This window comes from Protomyctophum bolini (genome assembly GCF_963924005.1).
Source record: "Protomyctophum bolini genome assembly, chromosome: 7".
NCBI lineage: Eukaryota > Metazoa > Chordata > Actinopteri > Myctophiformes > Myctophidae > Protomyctophum > Protomyctophum bolini.
In genome coordinates, this window is record NC_137868.1 from 27,605,084 (window position 1) to 27,631,256 (window position 26,173).

At 41.5% G+C, this 26,173-nt stretch overlaps 1 protein-coding gene across 4 annotated transcripts in view; it reads left to right on the forward strand.

Annotated features, from left to right (window-relative positions):
• col14a1a (collagen, type XIV, alpha 1a) overlaps window positions 1–14,827 on the forward strand; it is a 177,307-nt gene extending 162,480 nt beyond the window's left edge. For 3 of the 4 annotated variants that reach the window (XM_080769144.1, XM_080769142.1, XM_080769143.1), the window contains exons 43-48: window positions 5,480–5,515; window positions 6,213–6,279; window positions 7,056–7,244; window positions 9,080–9,157; window positions 9,609–9,764; window positions 14,368–14,827. In XM_080769144.1, coding sequence (XP_080625270.1) covers window positions 5,480–5,515; window positions 6,213–6,279; window positions 7,056–7,244; window positions 9,080–9,157; window positions 9,609–9,764; window positions 14,368–14,687 — 846 coding nt within the window. In that variant the 3' untranslated portion in view covers window positions 14,688–14,827. Of the gene's footprint in view, window positions 1–5,479; window positions 5,516–6,212; window positions 6,280–7,055; window positions 7,245–9,079; window positions 9,158–9,608; window positions 9,765–13,118 lie in introns of all 4 variants that reach the window. The other variant, XM_080769145.1, reaches the window with a different exon arrangement.
• The last annotated feature ends 11,346 nt before the right edge of the window (window positions 14,828–26,173 follow it).

Below are 26,173 nucleotides of genomic sequence, written 5' to 3' on the forward strand. Positions count from 1 at the left end.
ACTGCCACTATAAGGTTTAGATTGGACCGCTGAAAAGAACAAGAAAAGAGGACATTGGTTGTGTAACAGTTTGATGGTCATCATTACTACCACTACCAGCACAGTTCCGATGAGGCCAACTGCAAAGTCTGGATGAGAGACAGCGGACCATAACTCATTTAGTCATAAGACACACTTTTATCAAACTTACACTAATGCTATTAAGTACACAGAAACACAAATGCAGAGAGGAAGAAACGCACAAAGTCGATTACGAACTTTCCCACAGCTTTGTCTCATCAACTTTGTGTCCAGCTTCAAACGTCTCCTGCAGCTTTAAAATGTCTCTCTCTGTCAGTCCTTGTTCTGCCCCTTCAAGCCTCTGCAAGATTACTGTTCCAATGGAGGATTAGCTTCTCTCAAGTCATTTCAATCTGTAGAGGTGCTTTTTTTTCTTTCGGCCCCAGAGAAAGAATACTGGTAGCAGTCTCAACCAGTCCTGCAGCGCACTGAGCTGTGCTACAATCTGATTTGATTGCTCCCGTCAAACTTTATGAATCATGGTAGCTTCTTGCCAAGTGCCATTGCATATCTACTTTATGCTTGCACTGCTGTTGCTTATGCAATCCTTTAACACAGGCTTGTATCAAGGCATAGGTAGTCTCTCGAGACAGACTGTTGAATTATGTCAATTCAAAGGAAAAGAGCGCGCTGTTTTTCTTTATTTGCCGATGGGGTCTCAGATTGAGGCATAGGTAACCTAGGCGGTTTGCCTAGGATGCCCACACACGCCTCAATAAATTATATATATATATATATATATATATATATATATATACTATATATATATATATATATATATAATTTTTATATTTTCTTTTTTTATAACTTCCATGCTAACGTGGATGAGTGAGTGCTGAAGCTACGCACATCCCAAAGCTGTTGGATCAATTTCATCATGTAATCAAGTTAAGGAAAATCCACACACCAACAGACTCGCCGATTTATTCAGGTAATGTTCCGAGCCACCATGCTCTTCTAAAGTGGAAGAGCCTCATGGTGTCTGGGAACGTTACCTACTGTAAATAAATCTGCAGACGTGTGTCTGTTTGTGCGTGGATTTTCTTTCATTTGATTACATCAGTGCACCAGCTGACCACTTTTCCTTCTGATCTGTAATATTGAAACCATAGGGATGGAGTTTAGACAAAACGAAAAATGAGGAATGCAAAAGACAAAACTAAAGAGATATGCCTCTATACCCCACCGCCACCTATAGGAGATTATGTGTGGAAAATTAAAGACATAACACATGCACGCAAGTACAAAGTAACTATACCACTGCAGGATGGTTACACAATATGCTACAGTGTTTCCAGCTGTAAAGCGTTCTCCAACTCTGGATTCTAACAGCCAATGTGAAACATTAGACTTAGCCTTTTTTTGGAGGCCACTGCACTGTTATCACTGTGTTATCACTGTGTTATTTTGTGTTATTTTTTGTCAATATGATTGTACCCAGGGCGTCCTTGTAAAAGAGAGCATGCTCTCAAGGGTCTCCCCTGATTAAATAAAGTAAAGAAATACCATATATACCAAGTGTAATGGTCATTGGTTGATCAATCTAGGCTCATGCTGAGAAAAGATTTTTGAGACAAAGTTTTAATCTGGGACTAGATTTGCTTCATTTGTTTCTCTTATGTTAGTGTAACCACTTGACCATCACATATCAGCTCTTGTTATATAGTTTTAATACTTGAAATAATGAAAAAATACCATTTCAGATTTACAGTACAACTAAGGCTCATTTTCATATTTGTCATATATTTTAGCATTGACAGTGTATATGAGGGCTGGTGTAGGTTTCCATATAACTTGATATTGCTGGGTGTGTCCAACATACCTGTACAAAATATTTCTCTAATATTGTTTCAAATATTGACATAAAATAGTAGAGAAATTGAGCAAACACAGGTGTTAAGAATGATAATACTGTAATTCCATTTCGTGTAGAGCTTTTTCAGTGAGCCAACATGCAGCACCCTGACTCTGTTTGATCTGAAATGAACAGAGACTTAATTATAATCATTGGTAACACATGTGAAGGATGTAGAATTAGCCTACAATTTCATGCCAATATGGCTGAGGTGGAAAAATGTCTATTGTGAGTGACCATTAATGACCATTAATTAAGTGATAAGGTTTTCGATCCCGCGAGTTCGTCCGTCCGGCGTTCGTTCGTTGACTGTATAAGCAGCTAATTTTGGGCCAAGGAAGAAACTCGAGGTCCACCCCCATTTCTTTTAAATGGCCTCATTGAAGCACTATAAAGTCGATTCACTTTTTGGCCTATAACTTGAATCGTAGGTCATACAGTCAAAAAGAAAATTCTCTAGATTCATTGGTTCATGACGCAACTTTTAATTAGTTAGTGTGGCACCCAGACTATAGAAATTGCCCGGCTATATTTAGTCATCTCGAAAAGTTTAGTTTTTATTATTCCACCCCCTGTGACATCATACGGGTCAATACATCATCATCATACAGTAGCAACCACACTTGCAATTTTCCAGAATTGCGAATTTTCGAGTTTGATAATGGAATTCAATGGGAGTTGATTGACCAAAACCTTGGCAAAATGTGGTGCCATATGTGACTGATGTCATAGATCAGCAACATGAATTCCAAGATCCACATTGAAGCCATGGCGTTACGTTTGTTGTTGTTTTTTTACAACTAACGTTTATTCTATTTCAGTGTGCTAAATTTCCAGGAAATGTAAGGCTGTAGTTTTCATTAGCTTAATAGAATCCCCACCAGTTATGTTACTGGGAGGCAAGTTTAGCCTACCTACCTGACTCTGCCAGATTGCGGCAGTATTGAGTTCACAAGTTCCCTCCTCCTGCCTGCATCTGGTCTCTCTCAAGCAGAAACGATGAACCGGAAGCAGCGGGACAAAGATCTGATATCTCCATAATCATTTCGAGTTGTAGTCTTGTTAGGTTGTGTTTATGTGTGCTGTGGCGCTGTGGCAGTGCTTCAATACGTCATCAGTCTCACGTTGATCCTGCCTCTAGCTGCATATCACTCCGATCAGCATTTGATCGGAGTCCCTCTCTGCCCGAGAGGGACCAGATGGGAGCAGGAGGAGGAACTCACTGCTTACGCCATCTGGCGGATTCAGGTTACAGTCTAGACAGAATGAATAGACAGAAATGGTATCATCTTATAATAAGCTTTAGTGAGAACCAATTATATGAAGATTTGGCTGAAATTTGATAAATTGTTCCTTTAATAGTATAACAAAAAACATTGCATGGATGCACCTGGGACGTATCCTCAGTGATGTATCCCAAGGTCATCAGGGTTTTCGGAACATCATACCCCTCACTCAGGCGACCCAGCCGGGGTGATCAAGTCCCGACTTACGTCCCAGTAGCTATACCCTCGATCAGTCCCACTAGGGCAAAACCAGGGCCACACAATCCGTTGGAACTACTCCAGAACAACTCTGCTAGGGCTGGGAGGTACGCTTCTGGCACATGGAAGGACTGGCCTCTGTGGGTTGACTCCTGTCCGGGCCCCTCCTACAGTACGTCTCACCAGGTCCACTCTCACCAGGCCTAGGACCTGTGCGTTGCACCAGAGTCCCATAACCAGACACTTCATTCAGGAGGAGTGGTGGGCAATGGTTCCACCCGAGCGAGAAGGTGGTGCTGCGGGCACCGCAGCAGATCCTCTTTTTCTATGCAGGCATTAACAAAGTCAAACAGTATCATGAATCTTATAATATTTAATAGTTAATACCACAGTGTTGTTTGATGTATTTGCTCAGCTTTCCTACAGTATATCCTTTTAATAATTGTACAACACTGTTGCTAAGTACAGTACATTCAGCTTGTCCACTTGTTGGGTCTGTAGGCCTGGGAAGTGGGAAGGCACGCGAGGATAATATGTTTTTTAATCTATTTCTCTCGCTGCATGTGCCAAATATTGCCACAAGTATCATATTTTACACAGATTTCACACACTCATCTCTTGCTATTTTCTGCATTTTCTTTCTTTAAGGCAAACACACATATCAATACACATGCACGCACGCAGGCACACACACACACACACACACACACACACACACACACACACACACACACACACACACACACACACACACACACACACACAGTCACACACACACACACACACACACACACACACACACACACACACACACACACACACACACTTGCACACAAACACAATCACAATCAGTCGAATGGCCAAGAACATGATGGCATTTTTGTCAGGTGAAACCACCTGACTAATGAAAGCTCATGAAAACTAGACAACCTTTCTAGCCGTAATCATACTGACGGCCTAGCCTGATTGCCTCCTCTGGCCAATGGGACACCAAGCAACGGCAAAGCTGCCCTCTGGCCAATGGGAAGGAAAGAGGCAAGGGGGGGGGGGGGGGGGGGGGTGGACAACGGAGACAGCGTTTCTTTCACCTGAAAAATGTGATCATTTCTTGTTTTTCTTTCAATGGAGGTCCTTTGAAATTTCTTTTAGTCTAGGTCTAGGACTAGGGTTAATCCATGTCTGGCAAACTAGATGACTATATATTTACTCAAGACAAAGTCCTTTAACCGGCTGGGAGAGCAATAGCATCAAACTTATTTTATCATCTCAGCACTTTGCTGTATCCTTACTCTCAGATATGCATCCATGCACTTTGTTGGCAAAGTGTAGTTGTTTGGCACGCGCATGTGTGTGTGTGTGTGTGTGTGTGTGTGTGTGTGTGTGTGTGTGTGTGTGTGCGCATGCGCGTGTGCGTGCGTGCGTGTTGCAAGCCAAACACTTCCCCATCCAAGAGGTTGTAAACAGCAGTTGCTCTGTCTTTAGGCACACCTACACTAATTGTGTGTGTGTGTGTGTGTGTGTGTGTGTGTGTGTGTGTGTGTGTGTGTGTGTGTGTGTGTGTGTGTGTGTGTGTGCGAACTCAAGCTGCATGCACACATTGTGCGTGCATGATAGTGTGTGTCTTTAGGCAACTATAACGAAGAATTAGAAAAACACTTCTCAAATGCATCAGTATTCTACCAGCTGTTGAATCATAGCTGGAGAGATACAGAGATAACTATAGCTAGCTAATGTGTTATGATTAAGGTTATAAAGTATTATGATTATGAACACACTTATACTGTAAGTGTGTTCATAATGCGTTATAAACATGGGTAGCAACTTAGCAAGTGTTACCGAAATAAACAAAGAGAGGTGGCAAAGAACCAAACTGAATGAGACTGAGAGGATGGGGGTTTCTAAAAATGTCTGAATTTTTGGACATTTCTTTAAGAGATGGGAAGACAACCTGAGAGAAGGAGTGGATGAGAAATAGTGAGAGAGAAAGAGATAGAGAGAGAACAATGAGCTTGCCTATATTTCAGACCACATCCCAGTTTAATGTTTGTTCTCTTTCTGTGTGGCCTTTTTTATGTTCCAGGGTCCTGCTGGTACCAAAGGCGATAAGGGGGAGAGAGTAAGTCATTCTACCCATATCCTTCAGCCACTGTTTAGAACAAATCAACGTTTATTGCTCCATTTTGCAGTGGAAATGATGTTATTGTGCTGACAGTATAAGATTCACAATTACTTACTAATGCTCTGCACCCTTGTTCAGAGCAAACTTTACAACCATCTCTCCCCCTGTCCTACTATCTCACATAAACAAACTCTGTATTCCCTTCTCTTTCTCTATTTATTTACATTTACAACATATAAATATTCTATATACTGTACAGTATCTACTTAATTTCCCTCTCTCTCTCTCTCCCATCCCCCCCCCCCCCCCCCCCCCACATTCCCTTGTGACTTAAACTTAGAGTAAACTGTATTAAATCAACCTTACAGTTCAAATTTGCAGCATAGCGGTGCCTGCATATTGCTGACGCAGTAGCCAGGCCATATCTGCTGAGAGCTAGAGGAATGCACTTTGCCAACTAGAGGCACTCTAGAGATGGACCCACAGGATTTCTTCATCTAACTAATCTAAACACGTTTACATCCTAGCAGGGCAGCACAATTACTATGCTGCTTTTTTTCTTTTATTTCCCTGGCTCGTGGGAAAGGAAACGCAATTAGAAATCAGCCTCTCACATTAATGTGAGAACTGATAGCAGAGATGTGAATGTTGTATTAAAGTGTCATGTTGTAACAGCATTGTGTTTGTTCTTAAGGGTGATGTCCAATCCCAAGCGGCAGTACGTGCCATTGCACGTCAAGTCTGTGAGCAGCTTATCCAGAGTAAGTACTAAGTACAAAGAGTACAAACAAAAACGATGTCAGCATCACTGCGTACAGAACTTTCTTTCACACTCATATACAGTATTTCCATTATTCCTGGGGGCGGGAGTGGCTCAGGGGTAGAGTGGCCGGTAGAGCAGCCGGATGGGAACCATGAGGTTCCATGAGTTCGATACCGGCCTCTCCCAGAGTTAGTGTCGAAGTGTCCTTGAGCAAGACTGTAAACCCCGCCTTGCATGGTTTCCTCCACCATCGGTGTATGGATGGGTGAATGTAATGCACAATCTATGTAAAGCGCTTTGGATAAAAAAGCTATATAAATGCACCATTTACCATTATTCTTTCATACCCCTATTGTACATAAGTAATCCAGCAATAAAGCAATGAATAACCAATTACTGTATCTTTTTTAAGAATCCACACAGCTTTATTTTCTTGTTCTTTGTTAGGTGCTAGTCACTCAAGAATCCTATTTGTTCCACATATACGTAATTGTTATAGAGGGTATGCGCTGGCATATCGTGTGGCAAAGTGAGTTTAACATCGTTTAATGTCATTTGATGCAACCAGATTGGACTGTTTGGATGAATGGGCTGTCAAGGCCAGAAAGTTATTGAAATAGCCACAAATATAGTGTAAATAGCCACAGCATCTACAGTTAACGACACATTGTGATCTTGTATATCAGCTTGATTTTTTAAATGTAAAAATATCAAACAGGCTATGTCAAAACCACACATATACATTGTTAGATTCCTCTCCTCTTTTCCATCCAGGCCACCTGTCTCGATACAACTCAATCCTGAACCAGATCCCCCAGCCAGCGGTGTCGGTCCGGACAGTGCCTGGACCACCGGGAGAGGCCGGCAGGAGAGGAGCCCCGGGGCCTCAGGGAGAGCAGGGCCCGTCTGGCAGGCCGGGCTTCCCCGGTACCAATGGCCAGAGTGGACGGCCGGGAGAAAGAGGTGAGGTGTCTCTTGAGTGTCTCTTATTGTGATAACATAATAGTGAGTCAGGGGCTCTCCTTTACTTTCCAATCAAACCAACATATTTACAGTTTGTCACTTCAGTGGTGGTAATTCAGGTATACCTTTTCCTGCAGTCCCTTACAAGATAAATCATTTCTATTCAAACAACTGCTCCAATGCAGTAATAATGTACGTGTGGTCTTAAGCCCAAACCAAAGGGTCGAGACGGGACGACCCTTTTGTGTGGTTTGGTGTGGTTTACACTTTAGGTCAAAGCACTGAGCACTGGAAATGGAATATGTTTTGACCCTGACCCCGAGGTCAGGGTCAAAACATATTCCATTTCCAGTTGACCACTCTTCTACCCAAAAATGGTGGTTCAGACCGTTTGGTCCTCAGGGCCCCTGTAATTCTCCCCAATAACATTTGCAGTCGGGAGCCACTGGTCCAACTCACACAAACTACTTGATTTTTTTACACTACTACTACTGAAAATAGAGTATTCAGACACTGCAGGGAGAACAGGTCTTGGGGCACAAATGAAATGATTAGACTTATTTTCATTGGAGCTAGCCCATTCTACTTTATTTTAAAACAAATAAACTGCTAAATAATCATTTTATATGGAGGGCAGACAAGACAAGAGGTCTCTAAGTATTTTAAGAGCTGGTTCCCTTAAACACATTACGAGGACCTTTGTTCTATAGTAAAAATAAACTATGGAGGTTATTCAGAATACCTGCTGGCAGATTTAATGCGACATTAATGGACAAGACCTTCATAAAATACTATTTTCAGTATTGTAACTAATGAACTTGGTTATCTTTCCTTCTCTATGTTGTGGGGCATTTCTCATTGCCACCACCCAATTTTATAATTTGTCTGTTGCAGAATTGATTCATCAAAGGAAGCCTTCAAGCCTGATACATTAATATTCTGTTTAACCTTGAAACAAACGTTTAATGTAGGCATACTAGTCAGTGGAGAGAGCATGGCTTTAAAGCAAAGCAAATGTTTTCTCTGGAGAGTCCCATTTTCAAAGAACTCATCTTGCAACCTAAAGCTTATTTTGCAACCACATATTTAGACTAATGTAATTAATCTAACAAATTACTGCAGGGCACTTGGGTAACTTTAAAGACTGGTCCTTGTTCCTTTGCCGAAACAACAACTCAAGGTTGACTGTGTGTTTTATTCAGAAACCTCATGTCATTCTGATGTTTAACCAAAACCGACAGTTATAGCCACCAACCACAATTTCACTCACTAAGACAGGGTCACGTCTGTGTGTAGCACTATTAGTGTGTATTGTATAATGCGTGTGTGCTGTAATACTGTATACCAATGCATTGTTCAAAATAAATAATTTAAAGCGTGTGCATGAATGCATGTGTGCATGCATGCACATGCTTTTGTGATTGTCAGTGAGTGATTGATAGATGGAGGGTAGTTACTGTAATCATCAGATTTCAGAATAGGCTTGGTGCTTCAGCAAAGTAAAACCACAGATATGTGTTTTAGTTCTGACCCTGATTGACTGCCATACACTCATGTATACAATCCAAAATACAGTAAATATGTATGTGTGTTAGGCTGCGCAACAGTGACACTTGGTTGTGAAAACCAACCAAAAGCTATTGCTCTGACACAGCCAGCCAGCTAGCTATTTTCGTGCTCGGACACAGCCAGCCAGCCAGGGACAGACCCAGGGAACCAGGGACACACATAGCTGTCTATAGGAGTGGTTGCACCACTCAAAAATGGATCAATGACGTACAGTATACTTAGACCCAATAATTTAGCTAATAGTGCTCTGATCTGTCTGTTTTCAGGTCTCTCTGGAGAGAAAGGAGAGAAGGGAAGTCATGGTGTTGGAACTCAGGGACCTCGAGGACCATCCGGTCCACCAGGTATGTCTCTCACTCCCCCTCTCCCCCTCTGTGTCTCTCTCACATGATGCACACACGCACGCAAGTGGGCTCCCAAATAATTGAAACAAATACGATTTAATGATAATATAACATTAATATTAAAATTTATATATGTAAAAAAAATAAAGAAAGAATAAAGTAAATTAAAAAAAGTATTATTTCTGTAATAAATAACTTTGACCACTCTTGAGTGATTGATTATTAAAACAAACATGCTCTGAAAATGTAGCCAATAGGTCGTGTTAAGTGGTCAGATGGGTGGGCCATAAACACTTTCGAGCTTCATTTTCAAGTGGGCCCTGATCCACAGAAGCGTTTCGTTGCTCTACTACTACTCCCTATAATCCCCTTCCTCCTTACGAAGCTGCTCGTTTTGCAGTGAACTAGGGGGGGTTTCACTTGAACTTGTGTAAATGTTGTACACCTTTAGGTTTACCAGGTGAAGGTAGGACGGGCAGTCAGGGCCCACCAGGAAGGCCTGGCATCCAGGGGACACCAGGACGACCAGGGACTGCAGGATCCACAGGAACAGCTGGTCCACCAGGCTACTGTGACCAGAACTCCTGCATGGGATACAATGTTGGAGGTAACGATCTTTAGGGTAGTGCTATTTCATGCTATTTCATTCATTTTCTTTTTTAATTACGGAAATGTAATTAGATAAAAAAAAATTAAAGTATGATCTCATATACACAAAAAGTACACTATTGTATAAGGCATAGCTGCGGCAGTCATTTTCTGGTTCCATCGATACAGACCCCATTAATTTTTCCCATAGAGATTTCCAAAAAATCTATTATTTTAATCCTAGAATAAAGCCATCCAGGATCCTGGTGAATCATGGCCATAAAACATTTGATTCTGTGAAAAAATAAGTTTGAAAAACGCAAAAACAAAGGGTATAGTACAAGTAAGACGCGCAAACGCGTGAAGCGAACGCAGCTCGTGTGTGTGCATGTCTGTCTGTCTGTCTGTCTGTCTGTGTGTCTGTCCCGCTGTTACTGTATATGTGGACCTGGCCCCTTTTGTGCCCATATATGGAGCTGAGTGATTCACAAATCGCTCAGCTCCATATATGGGCACAAAGGGGACACACACACACACACAGAAACACACACAGACAGACATGATCTGCTAGGTCTCATAGTAAGTGCTTACTGCGTTCACAACTAGACCGGTGCAGAGCACGAAGATCCATGCCCCACCCGGAATACCCATTGTACCCGCGTCAGAGTACCCGTTCCACCATTGTGTGTGTCCCGTTTATGCCCATATATGGAGTTTTCTGTATCTCTCTCTATGTGTCCCTTTATTCCTATATGGAGTTCTGTGTCAGGCATGCCCAAATATGAAGTGTTGTGATGTCAGAACAGGCCAGCTCCATTATGAAGATATAGGGGTGACAGGTCCAGGGCCCGGGCAGAGGCTTTGGTGCTGGTTCTGGACTATCCGACGGACTTGACCCCGGGCACTGCACTCCCTGTGGGGGTGTGCAGGGACACGTGTTAAATTTGAACGGTTCTCGAGTTACGTGGATTACAGACGTACACATGTATGTTTGTACGTACGTACAGTGACATGGGCATTATACAGTAGATAGATATATTAGTATATCATATATTTTCATTTTTCACTGAATTAAATGTTTTATGGTCGTGATTCACAATTATCCTGGATGGCTTGTTTATATTATTCTATTCTATTCTATTATTTTAAATAATTGATATATATACTGTATATATTTTTGGAAATCTCTATGGGAAGAATTAATGCAGTCTGGATCGATGGAACCAGACCAGTAAATGGCCGCCACTTCCCCTATTGTAGAACTGAATAAAATATAAATGCGCACATACACATTTGTACATGACCTAAAGACCTCAATCTCACATGCACAGACAGATCCTCTTTGTGCTTCACAACATATAAATCATAATAATGCTGTCCTGAACAAGTCTGGATAATGCAACTTTGAACCACATCAGCTTGATGGACAACGGGGTGCCTTTTGCTGGACTAGTCCTGAACATCTAAAAGTGAAGATCAGATCAGATTTTACGCTAGAGCAATTAATAAATGTTGGAACAGAAATGCAGTTGCATGCCAGGATTGGGCCATATAAACAGAGGCATCAACGTTTTTATGCCTTATGAAAAGGGTGCCTTTAATATTATGTTCTTTAAGAAAGTTGGGTTATTAAATATTTAAAATACATTGCAATAATAACAATGTACTTCAATGTACCTCAGATGACACTGGCCAACCAGTAGCCTATAGGAATGGATCCCCCAGGATTCACACTATCCCTGCTCTCAGGGATAAGAGTTTATTTCTTCTCATGAAATAAAAAATATATATATAGTATGTAATTCGCTACTTTTAAAAGTAGCCCACTTTGTATCATGACACATATCCATATTCTTATTTGGGGAATTTACTCAGACATTAAATTAAATTATTTTATTTATTTTTTATATGTGATCATTTTACTGACATAAACAACTTAATAGTTCAACCCTGCCCTGTCTTTCCAGCTCATAAAACATATTTCTTGCTTAAAATAATACATTGAATTAGTCTTTTTCGCAGTGACAACACAACAGGCTTTAAGATGGTTAATTGTCCTCATAAAGCTCTCAGAGAATTGCAGTGTAATGTGTTTTTTACAGCATTGTTCCACTATGAAGTTTAAACTGTGATGGATTAACAAGGCTGCCACTGACATGGTCACAGTCAGCTGCCACTGACTGTGACCATGTCTCTACTCTTTAATCTTATAAACATAGGTACCCTACACACTGTCACTGTCTCTCTCTCTCTCTCTCTCTCTCTCTCTCTCTCTCTCATATACACACACCTCTCTATACACATACACACACACACACACACACACACACACACACACACACACACACACACACACACACACACACACACACACACGTACGTGTGCTCGCATCATCATGCATGTGATTTCATGATTTAATAAGGATGACTGGTGTCTTGGGTCATCTCATCCAGACTGTTACACATCTGACAGCTGTTTGACAAGCATCGTCATGATATATTATAGAAAAAGGGGTGAGACATTACATCATCCAAACTGCATTCAGGATTCCAGTCGGAAAAGGATTTCCTTGGCTTTTTTATTTTATTTTATTTTATAAGACAGGATAATGCTGCCCATGGTTCTGAACCATTTCCACTGACTGATTATTTTAAGTGTGTCTTTAATTCTTTATCATACATAAGACCCCTGAATGAGTTTTACATTATGGGTATTCATACATCCATCCCCACAAGAAAATCTAAGCCTAAAATGTAAAGCCTCTCTGGAAGCCAAGGAAATGCTCACTATAAATCTGTTCTTTGGAAATCAAGTGCTGTGATTGAACTTTCAGCAATACCTTGCACACATAAGTATGAAAAGGATATATTGATCTTTTATGCTGCAGATTCACTGTCTTTAAAACGAATAGCTTTTTTATAAGGTTTTGATTGAATTAGTTGCAGTATTGCTATTGCTACTGTATATTGGTAGAATTTGGTACAGTGTATTGGTGGTATTTCTCTGTATTCCCTTGTGGAAAACACACTCATTATGTTATAACACCGTCTTCTCTGTATGAAATAATGTATTTTTATAGAGAAAGACAAATAGAGGTTCAACACATTTTCTTTTAACCAAACACATCGGTGTCTTCTCTCTTGTTTGGGTTGTTAAATGCTGGGTTCAAGTGTTATTAACATTTTGTCAAATATCTCCTACTAAAATGAGCATTAAAGTAACACTAAATCTCTCCTCCCCTCCCCACAACCATGACCCAGCATCTGGAGAAAGTTCTGTCAATGTGGTTTCAAAGGTCACTGAGATTTCCTTCTATGTGCTAACACCTTTTATTTTTCTCCTCCCCTTTCTCCATCCTTCTGCTGAACAAAGCACAACAGGACTATGAGAATGACTACTGAGGACCATTCTCCTAGCACTTCAACCGTCCTCCCCTCCTCTTATCATCTCCAAACTCCATTCCTCTATGTGTCCAATAACACAAGAACAATTTAGAGGACATAATTTCAAAGATTTCTTACTGATTTCTTAAAAGCACCCATTATGTCCTCCTGACCATGGCTTTCAACCTTTCCAACTTTGGAGACATTTTTTCCAAATAATTATTCTGGTCAGCAAAACTGTACAGGCCAGCATATTCAATCTTGGTATAGATTGATGACCTGACAAGTACCCAACATTGTGAACATTGCAGGATTTTGGGAAGGTTTTGGAAATGTGACACACATTATCAGTAGTTTTGGTTAGCAATGTGTGTTGTATTACCGTACAAGCTAGGGGCTGTTTTAATCTCCCACAACCCCTCATTTGGATCTTATTCAAATGCGGAGTGGCAGTTCCCAAAAGGTAGTCCCATGTCGTAAATTGCACCCTGGGATGGTTATTTGGAAATGAAACAGGGCTAATTTCTAGCATCATTTAAGGTAACAGGTGGTTGTTATAATCAAAGCTGCCCCCTGAAGGTTGCAATGCCATTACTTGTCAGTTGCCAGACAAAAAAATAAGTGCTCATACTCCCCTGAGGCCATAACGTTTGGAGTAGAAATGTGCTTTAATGATCACCACCATCGAGTTTAAGTGCCATCTGTCAACAAACTCTTGGTCTGATCCAACAGTTTGTTTAATGCTTCGCTGCTGCAACCTTTATATGAGCTTCTAGAATTTTTTCTTCTTTTACAAAGCTAATCTAGCTTTACAAAACCTCTTAATTTTCTGAAAAACCTTTTAATTTTCTATTAAGTTGGTTCATTTAATTAGCTTTTCAACCACTCACTCTCATTTGCATCCTGCTGCTGTCCATTGCATATGGCATTTTGCTCATTTCTGTTGCTATGAAATGGCAGAAAAACTAGCATAGCCAGTCCAACAACCAGCACATTTTTGACTGCATCACTAAAGTGCTTGTGAAGTTACATCTTCCACACAGGCCTCTGTTATACCATTCCCAGACATCTCTTTTGTCACACTAGTGCTAACTCGATCTGCCTATAAAACGTCCTAACCTGCTACTAAACCCATTGCCTCTGTGTTTTCATGCTGGCTGGCTAAGCACAGCCCATGGTGGTGGCTCATAAGATGCTTTTAGCTGTTTAACCAAACTGAACCCACATATCCCCATCAGTCCAACCCTTGCCCCGTGGAGGCTACCAGTCCTACAACCAGCCGTACAACCCTGCTGCTGTGGCTTACAACAATGACCAGGGGGGTGAGGAGGAGGAGGACGAAGAGCAAGACCCATATTATGATCGCGTTTACCCCCCTCAGTACTACCCTCGACGACAGCCCCCAGCAGGATATCGTTCTAGGCCTGCCCACTCTGATGACGTGGAGCTGAGGTCACCAGGTGTTTTGAGCAGGCTTTCACGTGATCTGTCTCGACTGTCTGGAAGAGAGAGTAGCGACGTGGTTGTCCTGGAGGACACGCAGGAGGGAGGCAATTAGAGGAACGATGGAAGGATAGACTCACCTCAAGTGCTTGAGCCCTGCACACTAAGATAACCATGTACACACACACACACACACACACACACACACACACACACACACACACACACACACACACACACACACACACACACACAGCATACATTCTAACATTCACATGTACATACCGTACATCCTGTAGTCACACCGTCCAAATAGACACTCGCCCATTTGAAACTGTGGTGAGAACCGCCCCGCCCCCTCCCTGTATACCCCAGTGGTTCACTCTACCAGGTGAGAACCGCCCCTCCCCCTCCCTGTATACCCCAGTGGTTCACTCTACCAGGTGAGAACCGCCCCTCCCCCTCCCTGTATACCCCAGTGGTTCACTGCAACAGGTGAGAACCGCCCAGCCCCCTCCCTGTATACCCCAGTGGTTCACTTTACCAGGTGAGAACCGCCCCTCCCCCTCCCTGTATACCCCAGTGGTTCACTCTACCAGGTGAGAACCGCCCAGCCCCCTCCCTGTATACCCTAGTGGTTCACTGCAACAGGTGAGAACCGCCCAGCCCCCTCCCTGTATACCCCAGTGGTTCACTTTACCAGGTGAGAACCGCCCCTCCCCCTCCCTGTATACCCCAGTGGTTCACTGCAACAGGTGAGAACCGCCCAGCCCCCTCCCTGTATACCCCAGTGGTTCACTCTACCAGGTGAGAACCGCCCCTCCCCCTCCCTGTATACCCCAGTGGTTCACTGCAACAGGTGAGAACCGCCCAGCCCCCTCCCTGTATACCCCAGTGGTTCACTCTACCAGGTGAGAACCGCCCAGCCCCCTCCCTGTATACCCCAGTGGTTCACTCTACCAGGTGAGAACCGCCCCTCCCCCTCCCTGTATACCCTAGTGGTTCACTCTACCAGGTGAGAACCGCCCAGCCCCCTCCCTGTATACCCCAGTGGTTCACTCTACCAGGTGAGAACCGCCCCTCCCCCTCCCTGTATACCCCAGTGGTTCACTCTACCAGGTGAGAACCGCCCCTCCCCCTCCCTGTATACCCTAGTGGTTCACTCCACCAGGTGAGAACCGCCCAGCCCCCTCCCTGTATACCCTAGTGGTTCACTCTACCAGGTGAGAACCGCCCCTCCCCCTCCCTGTATACCCCAGTGGTTCACTCTACCAGGTGAGAACCGCCCCTCCCCCTCCCTGTATACCCTAGTGGTTCACTCTACCAGGTGAGAACCGCCCAGCCCCCTCCCTGTATACCCCAGTGGTTCACTCCACCAGGTGAGAACCGCCCAGCCCCCTCCCTGTATACCCCAGTGGTTCACTCTACCAGGTGAGAACCGCCCAGCCCCCTCCCTGTATACCCCAGTGGTTCACTCTACCAGGTGAGAACCGCCCAGCCCCTCCCTGTATACCCCAGTGGTTCACTCTACCAGGTGAGAACCGCCCCTCCCCCTCCCTGTATACCCCAGTGGTTCACTCTACCAGGTGAGAACCGCCCCTCCCCCTCCCTGTATACCCTAGTGGTTCACTCTACCAGGTGAGAACCGCCCAGCCCCCTCCCTGTATACCCTAGTGGTTCACTCTACCAGGTGAGAACCGCCCCTCCCCCTCCCTGTATACCCTAGTGGTTCACTCTACCAGGTGAGAACCGCCCAGCCCCCTCCCTGTATACCCCAGTGGTTCACTCTACCAGGTGAGAACCGCCCCTCCCCCTCCCTGTATACCCCAGTGGTTCACTCTACCAGGTGAGAACCGCCCCTCCCCCTCCCTGTATACCCTAGTGGTTCACTCTACCAGGTGAGAACCGCCCCTCCCCCTCCCTGTATACCCCAGTGGTTCACTCTACCAGGTGAGAACCGCCCCTCCCCCTCCCTGTATACCCCAGTGGTTCACTCCACCAGGTGAAACCATGTAAATAGCTGAGTGGACTCTTGTATATTAACTTTGTCAGAGGGGTATCCGAAAAAGTGCCTGATTTATGCTAGTACTGTTGAGGGGTTATGTAAAAGAAAGAGAATACTATACCCATCTACAGCTGATTTCAGGACTTTTTTGTTGTTCTTTTTTGTTGTTTATTTGTGAAGCTGCATGTCACTCTTGAGCCAACCATTGACAATTAGAACTGGACATGTGCATCTTGATTTCTGATTTGGTTGTATGTAGCTAGCTAGATGAACGTTGGATGAAGATGAACTGATTACATTTGTACAGGCTGCTTTTTATAATGAAAATCATTAATGTGTCTGTGCATTATGGAAGAAAGGGAAATACAGAATATATACATAATTGTGTTGTGTCAAGACAATATTTTCCACGTGATTTCTCAGTATTTGTCGAGTGGCTTCGCTTTTCATGATTTCTTAAAAAACTGAAATAACGTTTTTGTCCTCAATGACAGTGTTGAAGCAAAATATTCTGTGTCAAATTTCAACATTAACACTGTGCGTTAATGTTGTGTGCGATTACATTGTGTTGTTTGACACATTGTACTGTGTTGGATGACATTTGTTCCTGAACAGGTTAAAAAAAGAAATTAACCTAGTGAGTTAAATATCTGCTGATTTATACATGTGTTTTTTTATTTACATTTTCTAACTTGACTTTGCCATTTAGTTATTGTTGTTCTTATGCAAAGTAAGGCCTATTCACTGTGGAAGTCATTTACCAATTAGTTGAGCCTGCAGTTTGGCATTTGCCTTCTGCTAGAGGTAGAGAACTCAATCTTATTTGAAGTAAAATCTGTTGTCTTTCTGGGTGTGATTGATCTTGGTCTGGCACAACCAATAACATCATCCCAGTTGTCTTCTAGTTCTAATCAGATAAAACATGAATAAACTAAGATTCCAGCTCAACTGAAGTTGAAGGAACTAAGAACAGTTACCCATGCAATGTGTCACACCACCATCCAAACCTTTGGCACTATAAGTTATTTATTTTATCGTTTGTTTTTATAACCAATAAAACTGTAATAAGACTTTTGCATTGTGTTTCTGACTGTGTTAAACATTTTACTGCTCAAAATTAAATCACAATTGTATTTTATTCAGATACTGTTACAAAATGAGACACTGACTAGGGAATTTAATGTTAAATCACGATGCATCAAATATATTCTATAGGCTATGCATAGGACAAGAAAAAGCAACATCTACTGGAAAAGTAGGAGGCTGAAGATACAAAGAAAACTACCAGCCAGGAAAATTCTGTTGTTTTTAGTTGTGTTACTGTTTTACATTTTGCCTTCTATTATAGCGTGTTAACTTTCCAGGAAGAGAAAGCCTGGACTTTCCATCAATGATGTCAGGTGGGTTTTTGCACTGTCCACAGCCCTCCTCTGAGAGACAGTACACAGGCGGCAAAGGTAAAGTGGGCGTTTGGGAACCAGAAGATTCCCAGTTCGACCCCGGACTCCCCCAGAGTTATTGTCCAAGTAGCCTCTGAACCCCTATTGCTCCCGATGTGAGCAGTTTGGTGCCTTTCATGGTTTCCTCTACCATCGGTGTGTGAATGGGTAGTACACATTATACAGTACTATACAGTACTACACACACACACACACACACACACACACACACACACACACACACACAGTGTATTTATATTTATTTATTTTTTAGTGACAAGATAGGTTGAATATGGATGGAGTGGTCCTGAAGACCTTAAAATACAAATTAAAATCCTACTGTCCCTTCAGTGTGGTACCATGATGAAGCAAACATTAACTACAGCAGGAGTCTAATGACTTTGCACAATTTACTGGTCCATGTAGGCCACAACACCTTAATTGAAAAATGAGTAGTGATATGGCTGACTGAGTAAAATAAAACAATCTACCTGAAAATAGATAGCTATAAGTGAAGAGCAATTTCCGCAATTACCATTTCCACAATTTCCGCAATTTCCTCAATTTCCATTTCCGCAATTTCCGCAATTTCCATTTCCACCATTTCCGCAATTACCATTTCCTCAATTTCCGCAATTTCCATTTCCATTTCCACCATTTCCGCAATTTCCGCAATTACAATTTCCGCAATTTCCATTTCCAACTATTAATGGCAGCTGGGTTTCATCATTCAAATAAAATAGAATTCTGTCCGTTTAGCTATAAAATTATGTCAGGGAATAGGGATACACAGTATAAGAGAGCAGATATGCTGCAGCCACAAAAAGAGCCACGTTCAAATTGCCACTTCCTCTCACATTTCCAGGCTGCTGCCTAGAAGTGCTGTGTGAGACTATCTGACACCCTCACCCTGACCCTAGATGGTCCCACTTGGAGCTATGGAAGTGTGATCTTGAATGGTCCATCAACGTTTAACAAGTGAGACCAAACTATGTCTGAATGTGTGCAGAGACACAATTGCCAAGTTAACTAAGGTCATGTTGTTAAATATATAATGATCCCTCCTAAGACGTGAGATAATTGGTTAGAGTATTAAAAGAAACACAAAGATGGCTATGTGAAATAATTGCATTTTATCCTGAACTAGCCTGACACGGGGAAGATTTTATCACTGCATTCACACTACAGGACAGAGTTCCAGGTGGTTCCCCCAGTTCTTGACCAAAGAACAGCACGAGCCATCAAGTCCAATCAGTCATAAACGCTTCTACTTAAACCCAGAGGTCTAGACCAAAGGCAGCTGGGAATTGCCTTCCCAGCAGTGCCAGTTTCAGGGATGTTATGGTAGTTAGAATATCATAATTATACTGAGTCTAATATAGCAACTCATAATGTAATAACGGCACATAATGTAATAACAGTTCATAATGTGATAACCTAAATGTAGTAAAGGCCCATAATGTAGGCTAATAAGGTCACAATGTAATACATCATGAGAGCATAACATAATAATGGATTTTTGCATAATGTAATCATGTAATAATGTGTTACATGTAGCCGCTCAATTCACAGTTAATAATGTAATTACGGGTCATATTGTTGAGAAAAGTTTTACATCGTATCAGTATCATGTCAGTATCACAGGCAGTATCATTACTGCCCGGAACTGGGCCTTGATGATCAGGCTTTCAACACTGGGTAGACCACACTTCTGCAGGACCTCAAGATTTGACACCTTGTCCTACCACACTTGATGAGCTTATAGGTTATTAGTTCATAATGAATCGTTATTGTTGAGTTAAAACTCATAAATGGAGCATGGATCTTCTACAAGACACCTCAGACAACTTCTACAGTCTCAACAACTACATCTCCCAGAGTGCATCAGCTGCTAGATGGCTGCTGGTGCTCATTTGCCTGATTGAACACCTGTTAAAGGCTGATGGTGGTGACACTCAAACAAATATCAAACAAGATGGCGGAATAAACAAACCTATAAAGGCTGATACAGACAGCCACAGACACACACGTCCTTGTGTTTATTAATATAAGCCTTTATAACCAACCAAAGGGTGAAATAATGCACGTGCGTGCGTGCGTGAGTGCATGAGTGTGTGTGTGTGTGTGTGTGTGTGGTGCACACAGCAGTTACATCAACAGTGGATGATCCAAACTCTGACTAACGGACCAATGACGGACGGACTAGTTGAACAGGTGACCGGATCCAGTGGGCGGGGCTTTGGATTTAAATAGGAGCGGCCATGTTTTTTCCCAGCATGCTGTTTGGTTTGGGATCCACTTCATGCTGTCTGTGAGCAGAGCGGTTTGTTCCAAGGTAAGAAGCGTTTGTTTGAGAAACAAGGTTTTATCCTTGAGCACTGTTGTTGTTTAGACATTAAGATGATTTATAGGACTGTTTATTGTTTAAACAGAGTATTTATAAGACTGTTGTTTATTGTGACACTAAATGGACAACAATGTCAGCAATGTTTGTCCTTTTATAGGACTCGTTCTTTGGCCTTGGGCCTCGATCACACAAAAAAAACATTTTTCTTGTCTGTTTAATGGCCGCCCCAATGCATTTCCAATGGGAGGCACATGCTTTGACCAAACATTTGTGTTTGATTTTGGGGGTCAATCAAACACAGGCAGAGCCCAGAACATATGCTTATGTGTGACTGAGGCCTTGGGCCTTGATCGCAACAAAAGCATTGTCTTGTCTGTGAAAATGGCTGATCTACAAGCTCACAATGCATTGTGAATGTGATGTGACACATTGTGAGCTTTTAGATCTGCTATTTTCAAAAGGTTTTTTTCTGTTCAAAATGACCAAGATTGTCCCATTTGAAATGTTTAAGTACATTTTGATGCCAAAACCTTTTAACTTTGACTCAAGTTATATAATGTAGATTTTGAAGTTTAGATTTTTTTTTACCAATATCTTAAAGGGACAATTCACTTTAAAAAACTAACTTTTTGTCATTGTATTATCTACTCTTTTTTTTATGTGAACACTACAGACAGTTTTTAAGTTAAAATGCTAAAAAGCTAAAATGAATATTTAAATACTGAATCAAGCAACTTAAAAGCTGTCTGCAGTGTTCACATAAGCCTGAGTAGACGATAAAGTTAAATATCCTTTTAATATTATATGAATTTTACAATGTATGAAATCTGGATAAAGAGTAATGTTGTTTTTATTTATGTCTTGCAGGTTAATCATGTGACCTTGGTGTCATGTGTGACCTTGGATGGGGTCATCAGGAGATGGCTGGTATTGATAATAGAGTGTCTACTCGGCTGAGCTGAAACGTATAACGGTGTCAACGAACGCTCCCTGAGATTACGAGGCGTACGGTGCTCGGGACGTATTGTGCCATACAACCTACGCGGCTCTATTAATACCGGCTATCTTCAACTGAGCGACGGAAGCCCCCCCATGGTATGTACCTGGATTACATGTGGCTGTAGTAGAAACAAGGGCAGTGTCACCATTACATGTCAAGTTGACCATTCATTGTCATACATATGTTTGGGTGAAAAACCTTACTGAGGTTTTTATGTGTTTTTAGTATTTCAATGTGTCCATGATTTCATGGACACTTCCTACCCAGACTACAATTCCCATAATGCTTTGGTGCACTGCTCCTTGTGCATAGGGGAGGGCTGTCTTACTGAGACAACATGTAGTCTAGGGAGGAAGTGAGCCCATTGTCCATGACATCATGGAGCCCATGGACACTTTTGAAATACTACATATCTAAAAACGACGATTACCCACATAAAAAACCCAGGAAAGTGTTTCTTGTCTCCCAAACATCATTAAAATAAGCTCTGGTTGCAAAAGGGGTGAAGTCGCCGTTTCATGGGTTGAATCATTAAAGCTGCTATAAGCAATATGTCAAATGTAATTACTTAAAAAAAAATTGGTATTCAGACTGCCAGCAATGGGTAAAACAATATTGTCTCTGACACATCTTGGGGCCACAATCTGCATTCAAAGATGTTCCTAGCTTTGTCATTGGTCGAGTTGCCTGTCTACTTCCTGATTGGTCAGTCATTTTGACCGGGTTCTTTTTTTTTCTCTGACCAATGACAAAGCTTCTAGGAATATCTTTGACTGCAGATTGTGGCCCCTAGATGTATCGCAGAGACTAAATCATGTGTGTTTTACTCATTGCTGAATGAAATAAAAATCATTAAAATTGACATTATTGCTTATAGGAGCTTTAATCACAATTTGTGACAATAATAAAGTAAGATATTGGTGACACAGCTTTCAGTGACTGTTATGACTTACAAAATGTCATCCTGTAGGCCGACAACTAAATAGATATATTTTTTTCTTGTCATTTCAGAACGTGAAGCTGACAAGGCGACGTCGGTATTGAAGGTACAGTGCTGTTGCCACTCCTGGGTGCTGTTGGCAGTGAAGGTTAGTAATGAACCTTTTGATTCCTGATGCTTGTGTAAGTGGGCTACATGCTACATGCTACCATACCATAGGTTGACATTTGCACCGTGTATCGTTTCACGTAATCTGTGTATAATGCCACTCTACATCACATGCCGCAATGTGATTTATGTATTGTTTAACATAATTTACGGGTAAAGCTGTCGCGTCACGTCACATCACATTATGTATGTTCTGTTGTAGTCTTTCTGTGCTGTTTTCTGTGTCGAGTTATTAGAATTTCTATTTCCTTTCTCTTTTAATAAAAAAAAGTATTTTTTTTATTTCTCCTTGCCCATTGCCCTAGTTCTTCACTAGTGGACTGTGTACAAAATGTGATTTGGCGTCATGCGACTTATTTCCGGTATCATTATGGTAGCATGTAGCCTGCTTAACACTGTTTACAGCCTTCTATGCTGTAGATCTGTCCAAACTAACAGGAAGAAAATTATGGCAGATTTTCTTCGTTGGTTAGTTTGTTTTGTTTAGTGCTGATATTGAAGGTAAGTGGGCGTAGTTTATTATCTTTTGATGTCGGGCAGAAACCTTGTATCTCCATAGTTCAACCTTTTGTAAATTAATTTCCTTACTTGGTCATGCTACAGTGTCACACACTAAAGTAGAAAATAGCTGATCTACAAGCTCACGATGCAAAGATCATCCATTATTAAATATAACCTATTAGTATCGAACATGCACGGTTTCTACCCCGACCTTTCATCTTCTCTTCTATTCTTTGCTTTAATAAAGTTATTGTTTTTTCTGGTCAGAGTTTTTAATCGCATTTTGCTTTATTTTTCATAAGTCATTTCTTTCTTTCCTATCTATCACTAGTTCTTCACTAGTGTATGTGGTGCGTGTGTCGGGTCGTGTCTCTCATACAGTTTCTAATCATTTGATTGGAGCTGTATCGTTTCACGTCATTTGCGTTGTGTCATTTGCTGGTAAAGCGACATCACGTCAGTTCACATCAGATATGAACACAGGCCGGTATGTGATGTGCATTTATGTGATATTTTTATGTGATTATTTCACAAATTGCGGATAGCTCGTTGCACGCCATGCACTCTGTTCATTGCTCTTGTGTTCTAATGTCATCCTCAGTGTTGTATGTATGTTGTGTTCTCATGTTCATAGTGTTGCTGTATTACTGACAAATACTGGGGTCCAAAGAATGCTTCTGCCATTGCATAATTTGCACCTCGTATAATTTGTCAATCGTCCACAAATGGCATAAATTGTAAATGTGGGCAATTCTTTTGAAAACATGTAGATTTAAAAATAGAAATGTGGGACAACTGGCTAGAAAGACTGGCCACAAACCTAAGGCCAACTGCTTGGGCGGAGACCAAGAATCTTTTTGTTTTGTTCATGTTCATAAAGCGCTCCAAGTGCTTTAAGTGAGAAGTCCAGCAGCAAACCTCTAGGTCATAAGAGCATTGTTTGTGCTATATTATCAGATCCAATTTGTGAGTATAAAGCTTCATCTAAGCCCACATCACATATGAACACAGGCCCGGTATGTGATGTGTGTTTATGTCTCGTATCATTTCACATTGGTGAGTAAGGCTTCATCACGTCATCCCCACATCACATGATGAATTTAGGGTTAGGGCTAGGGTTAGGTATGTGATGTGGATTGATGTGATGTATGTCTTTTATAATGTGCGAGTGAAGCTTCATCGTGTCAGTTCACATCACATTATGTGGTGTGTATTGATGTGATTTATTTATGCTGCCATTTGCAGCTAAAACTTAATTCATGCCGGTCAGTAGGCGAGGCATTGACGATGGGCCTATGACCCAAAGGTTTTCTGCTGCACTTTTCACTTTTAGCACTTTGCAGCTCTTTATGAGCACGGAAAAATAAAATATTTTCTTAGTTTATGTCTGAGGAGTTTTCCTTAGTCTTCTTCTCGATTTCAATTGTAAGACATAATCATGGCTATCATTTATAGTCCATTATGATTCAAATTATTATGAATGTGATTGCTTTTGGACCTGTAAATTACAACAAAACAAACTAAGGCACTGGTGTGGTACTACTGGTTTACCAGAATGGGGTTCAACTCCCTGCGGTGCCCTCAATTTGTTGTATTTACATGGTTCATTTTCTGCTCATTGTTGCCTTTTCAGAGATGATAACCCCCAGGTTCTTTACTGCGTTTGTACTCTCTACATTTGGGTTACAAGTCTATTTAGGGACAAGCCCGAAGGTACTCTTGGTTTTCTCTTCTCCTTCCACCAAAATGGCAGTCCACGGTCACACTCGGCAGTCAGTTGGGGGTCCATATTAGAAGTCCATGGAACTTTTTTTCAAATCCTCGTTTTTCAGTATGCCGTTTTTCATTTTGGAGGATTTGAAAAAATAGACTAATCATTCCAAGATCATGGACTATAGCCCATGGTCTCGGAATGATTTTCGTTCCATAGTGAGGCGGCATAGCTAACCTATCGTTCATTTTATGACGTAAGCGCCAAATTTGGCAGAAGTTTTGACAGATATATTGGTAACGAAACTGGATATTGGGCCATCCCAAATTCGTATTCTGGTGGGTGTGGCAGCCATTTTTCAAAATGGCCGCCAGCGGTTTTGTCAAATCTTCCTAAACGTCCCTCTAGCAGCTACAATATTTGCTGTAGAAGACTGAAATGTTGCATGAAGGTCATGTGCTTTCAGACCAATTGGCTAAAAGGGGTGGGGGAGATGCAATGGGAGTGGCCTATCATAAAATGTGCATAACTTCCAAGTAGACATACAAATTTTGTTTTCATTATTACATTTTTTTTCAAAAAACATGGGCTATAACCCATCGTTTTTGTCATTTCGTCATTTTTTTCAAAAATGATGAAAAACGGCGCGCTATAGTATGCCGTACGATATGGGCTATAGCCCACGGTCCAAAATGATGAGAAACGAGGCTAACTTTTTTTTTCAAAATTTCAAAAAACATGGGCTATAACCCATCGTTTTTGTCATTTCGTCATTTTTTTCAAATCCTCAAAAATGATGAAAAATAGCGCGCTATAGTATGCCGTACGATATGGGCTATAGCCCACAGTCCAAAATGATGAGAAACGAGGCTAACTTTTTTTTTCAAAATTTAAAAAAACATGGGCTATAACCCATCGTTTTTGTCATTTCGTCATTTTTTTCAAATCCTCAAAAACGATGAAAAATAGCGCGCTATAGTATGCCGTACGATATAGGCTATAGCCCATGGTCCAAAATGATGAGAAACGAGGATAACTTTTTTTTTCAAAATTTCAAAAAACATGGGCTATAACCCATCGTTTTTTTTCATTTTTGTCAAATCATCAAAAATGATGAAAAACGGCGCGCTATAATGCCGTACGATATGGGCTATAGCCCATGGTCCAAAATGATGAGAAACGAGGCTAACTTTTTTTTTCAAAATTTCAAAAAACATGGGCTATAACCCATCGTTTTTGTCATTTCGTCATTTTTTTCAAAAATGATGAAAAACGGTGCGCTATAGTATGCCGTACGATATAGGCTATAGCCCATGGTCCAAAATGATGAGAAACGAGGATAACTTTTTTTTTCAAAATTTCAAAAAACATGGGCTATAACCCATCGTTTTTTTCATTTTTGTCAAATCATCAAAAATGATGAAAAACGGCGCGCTATAATGCCGTATGATATGGGCAATAGCCCATGGTCCAAAATGATGAGAAACGAG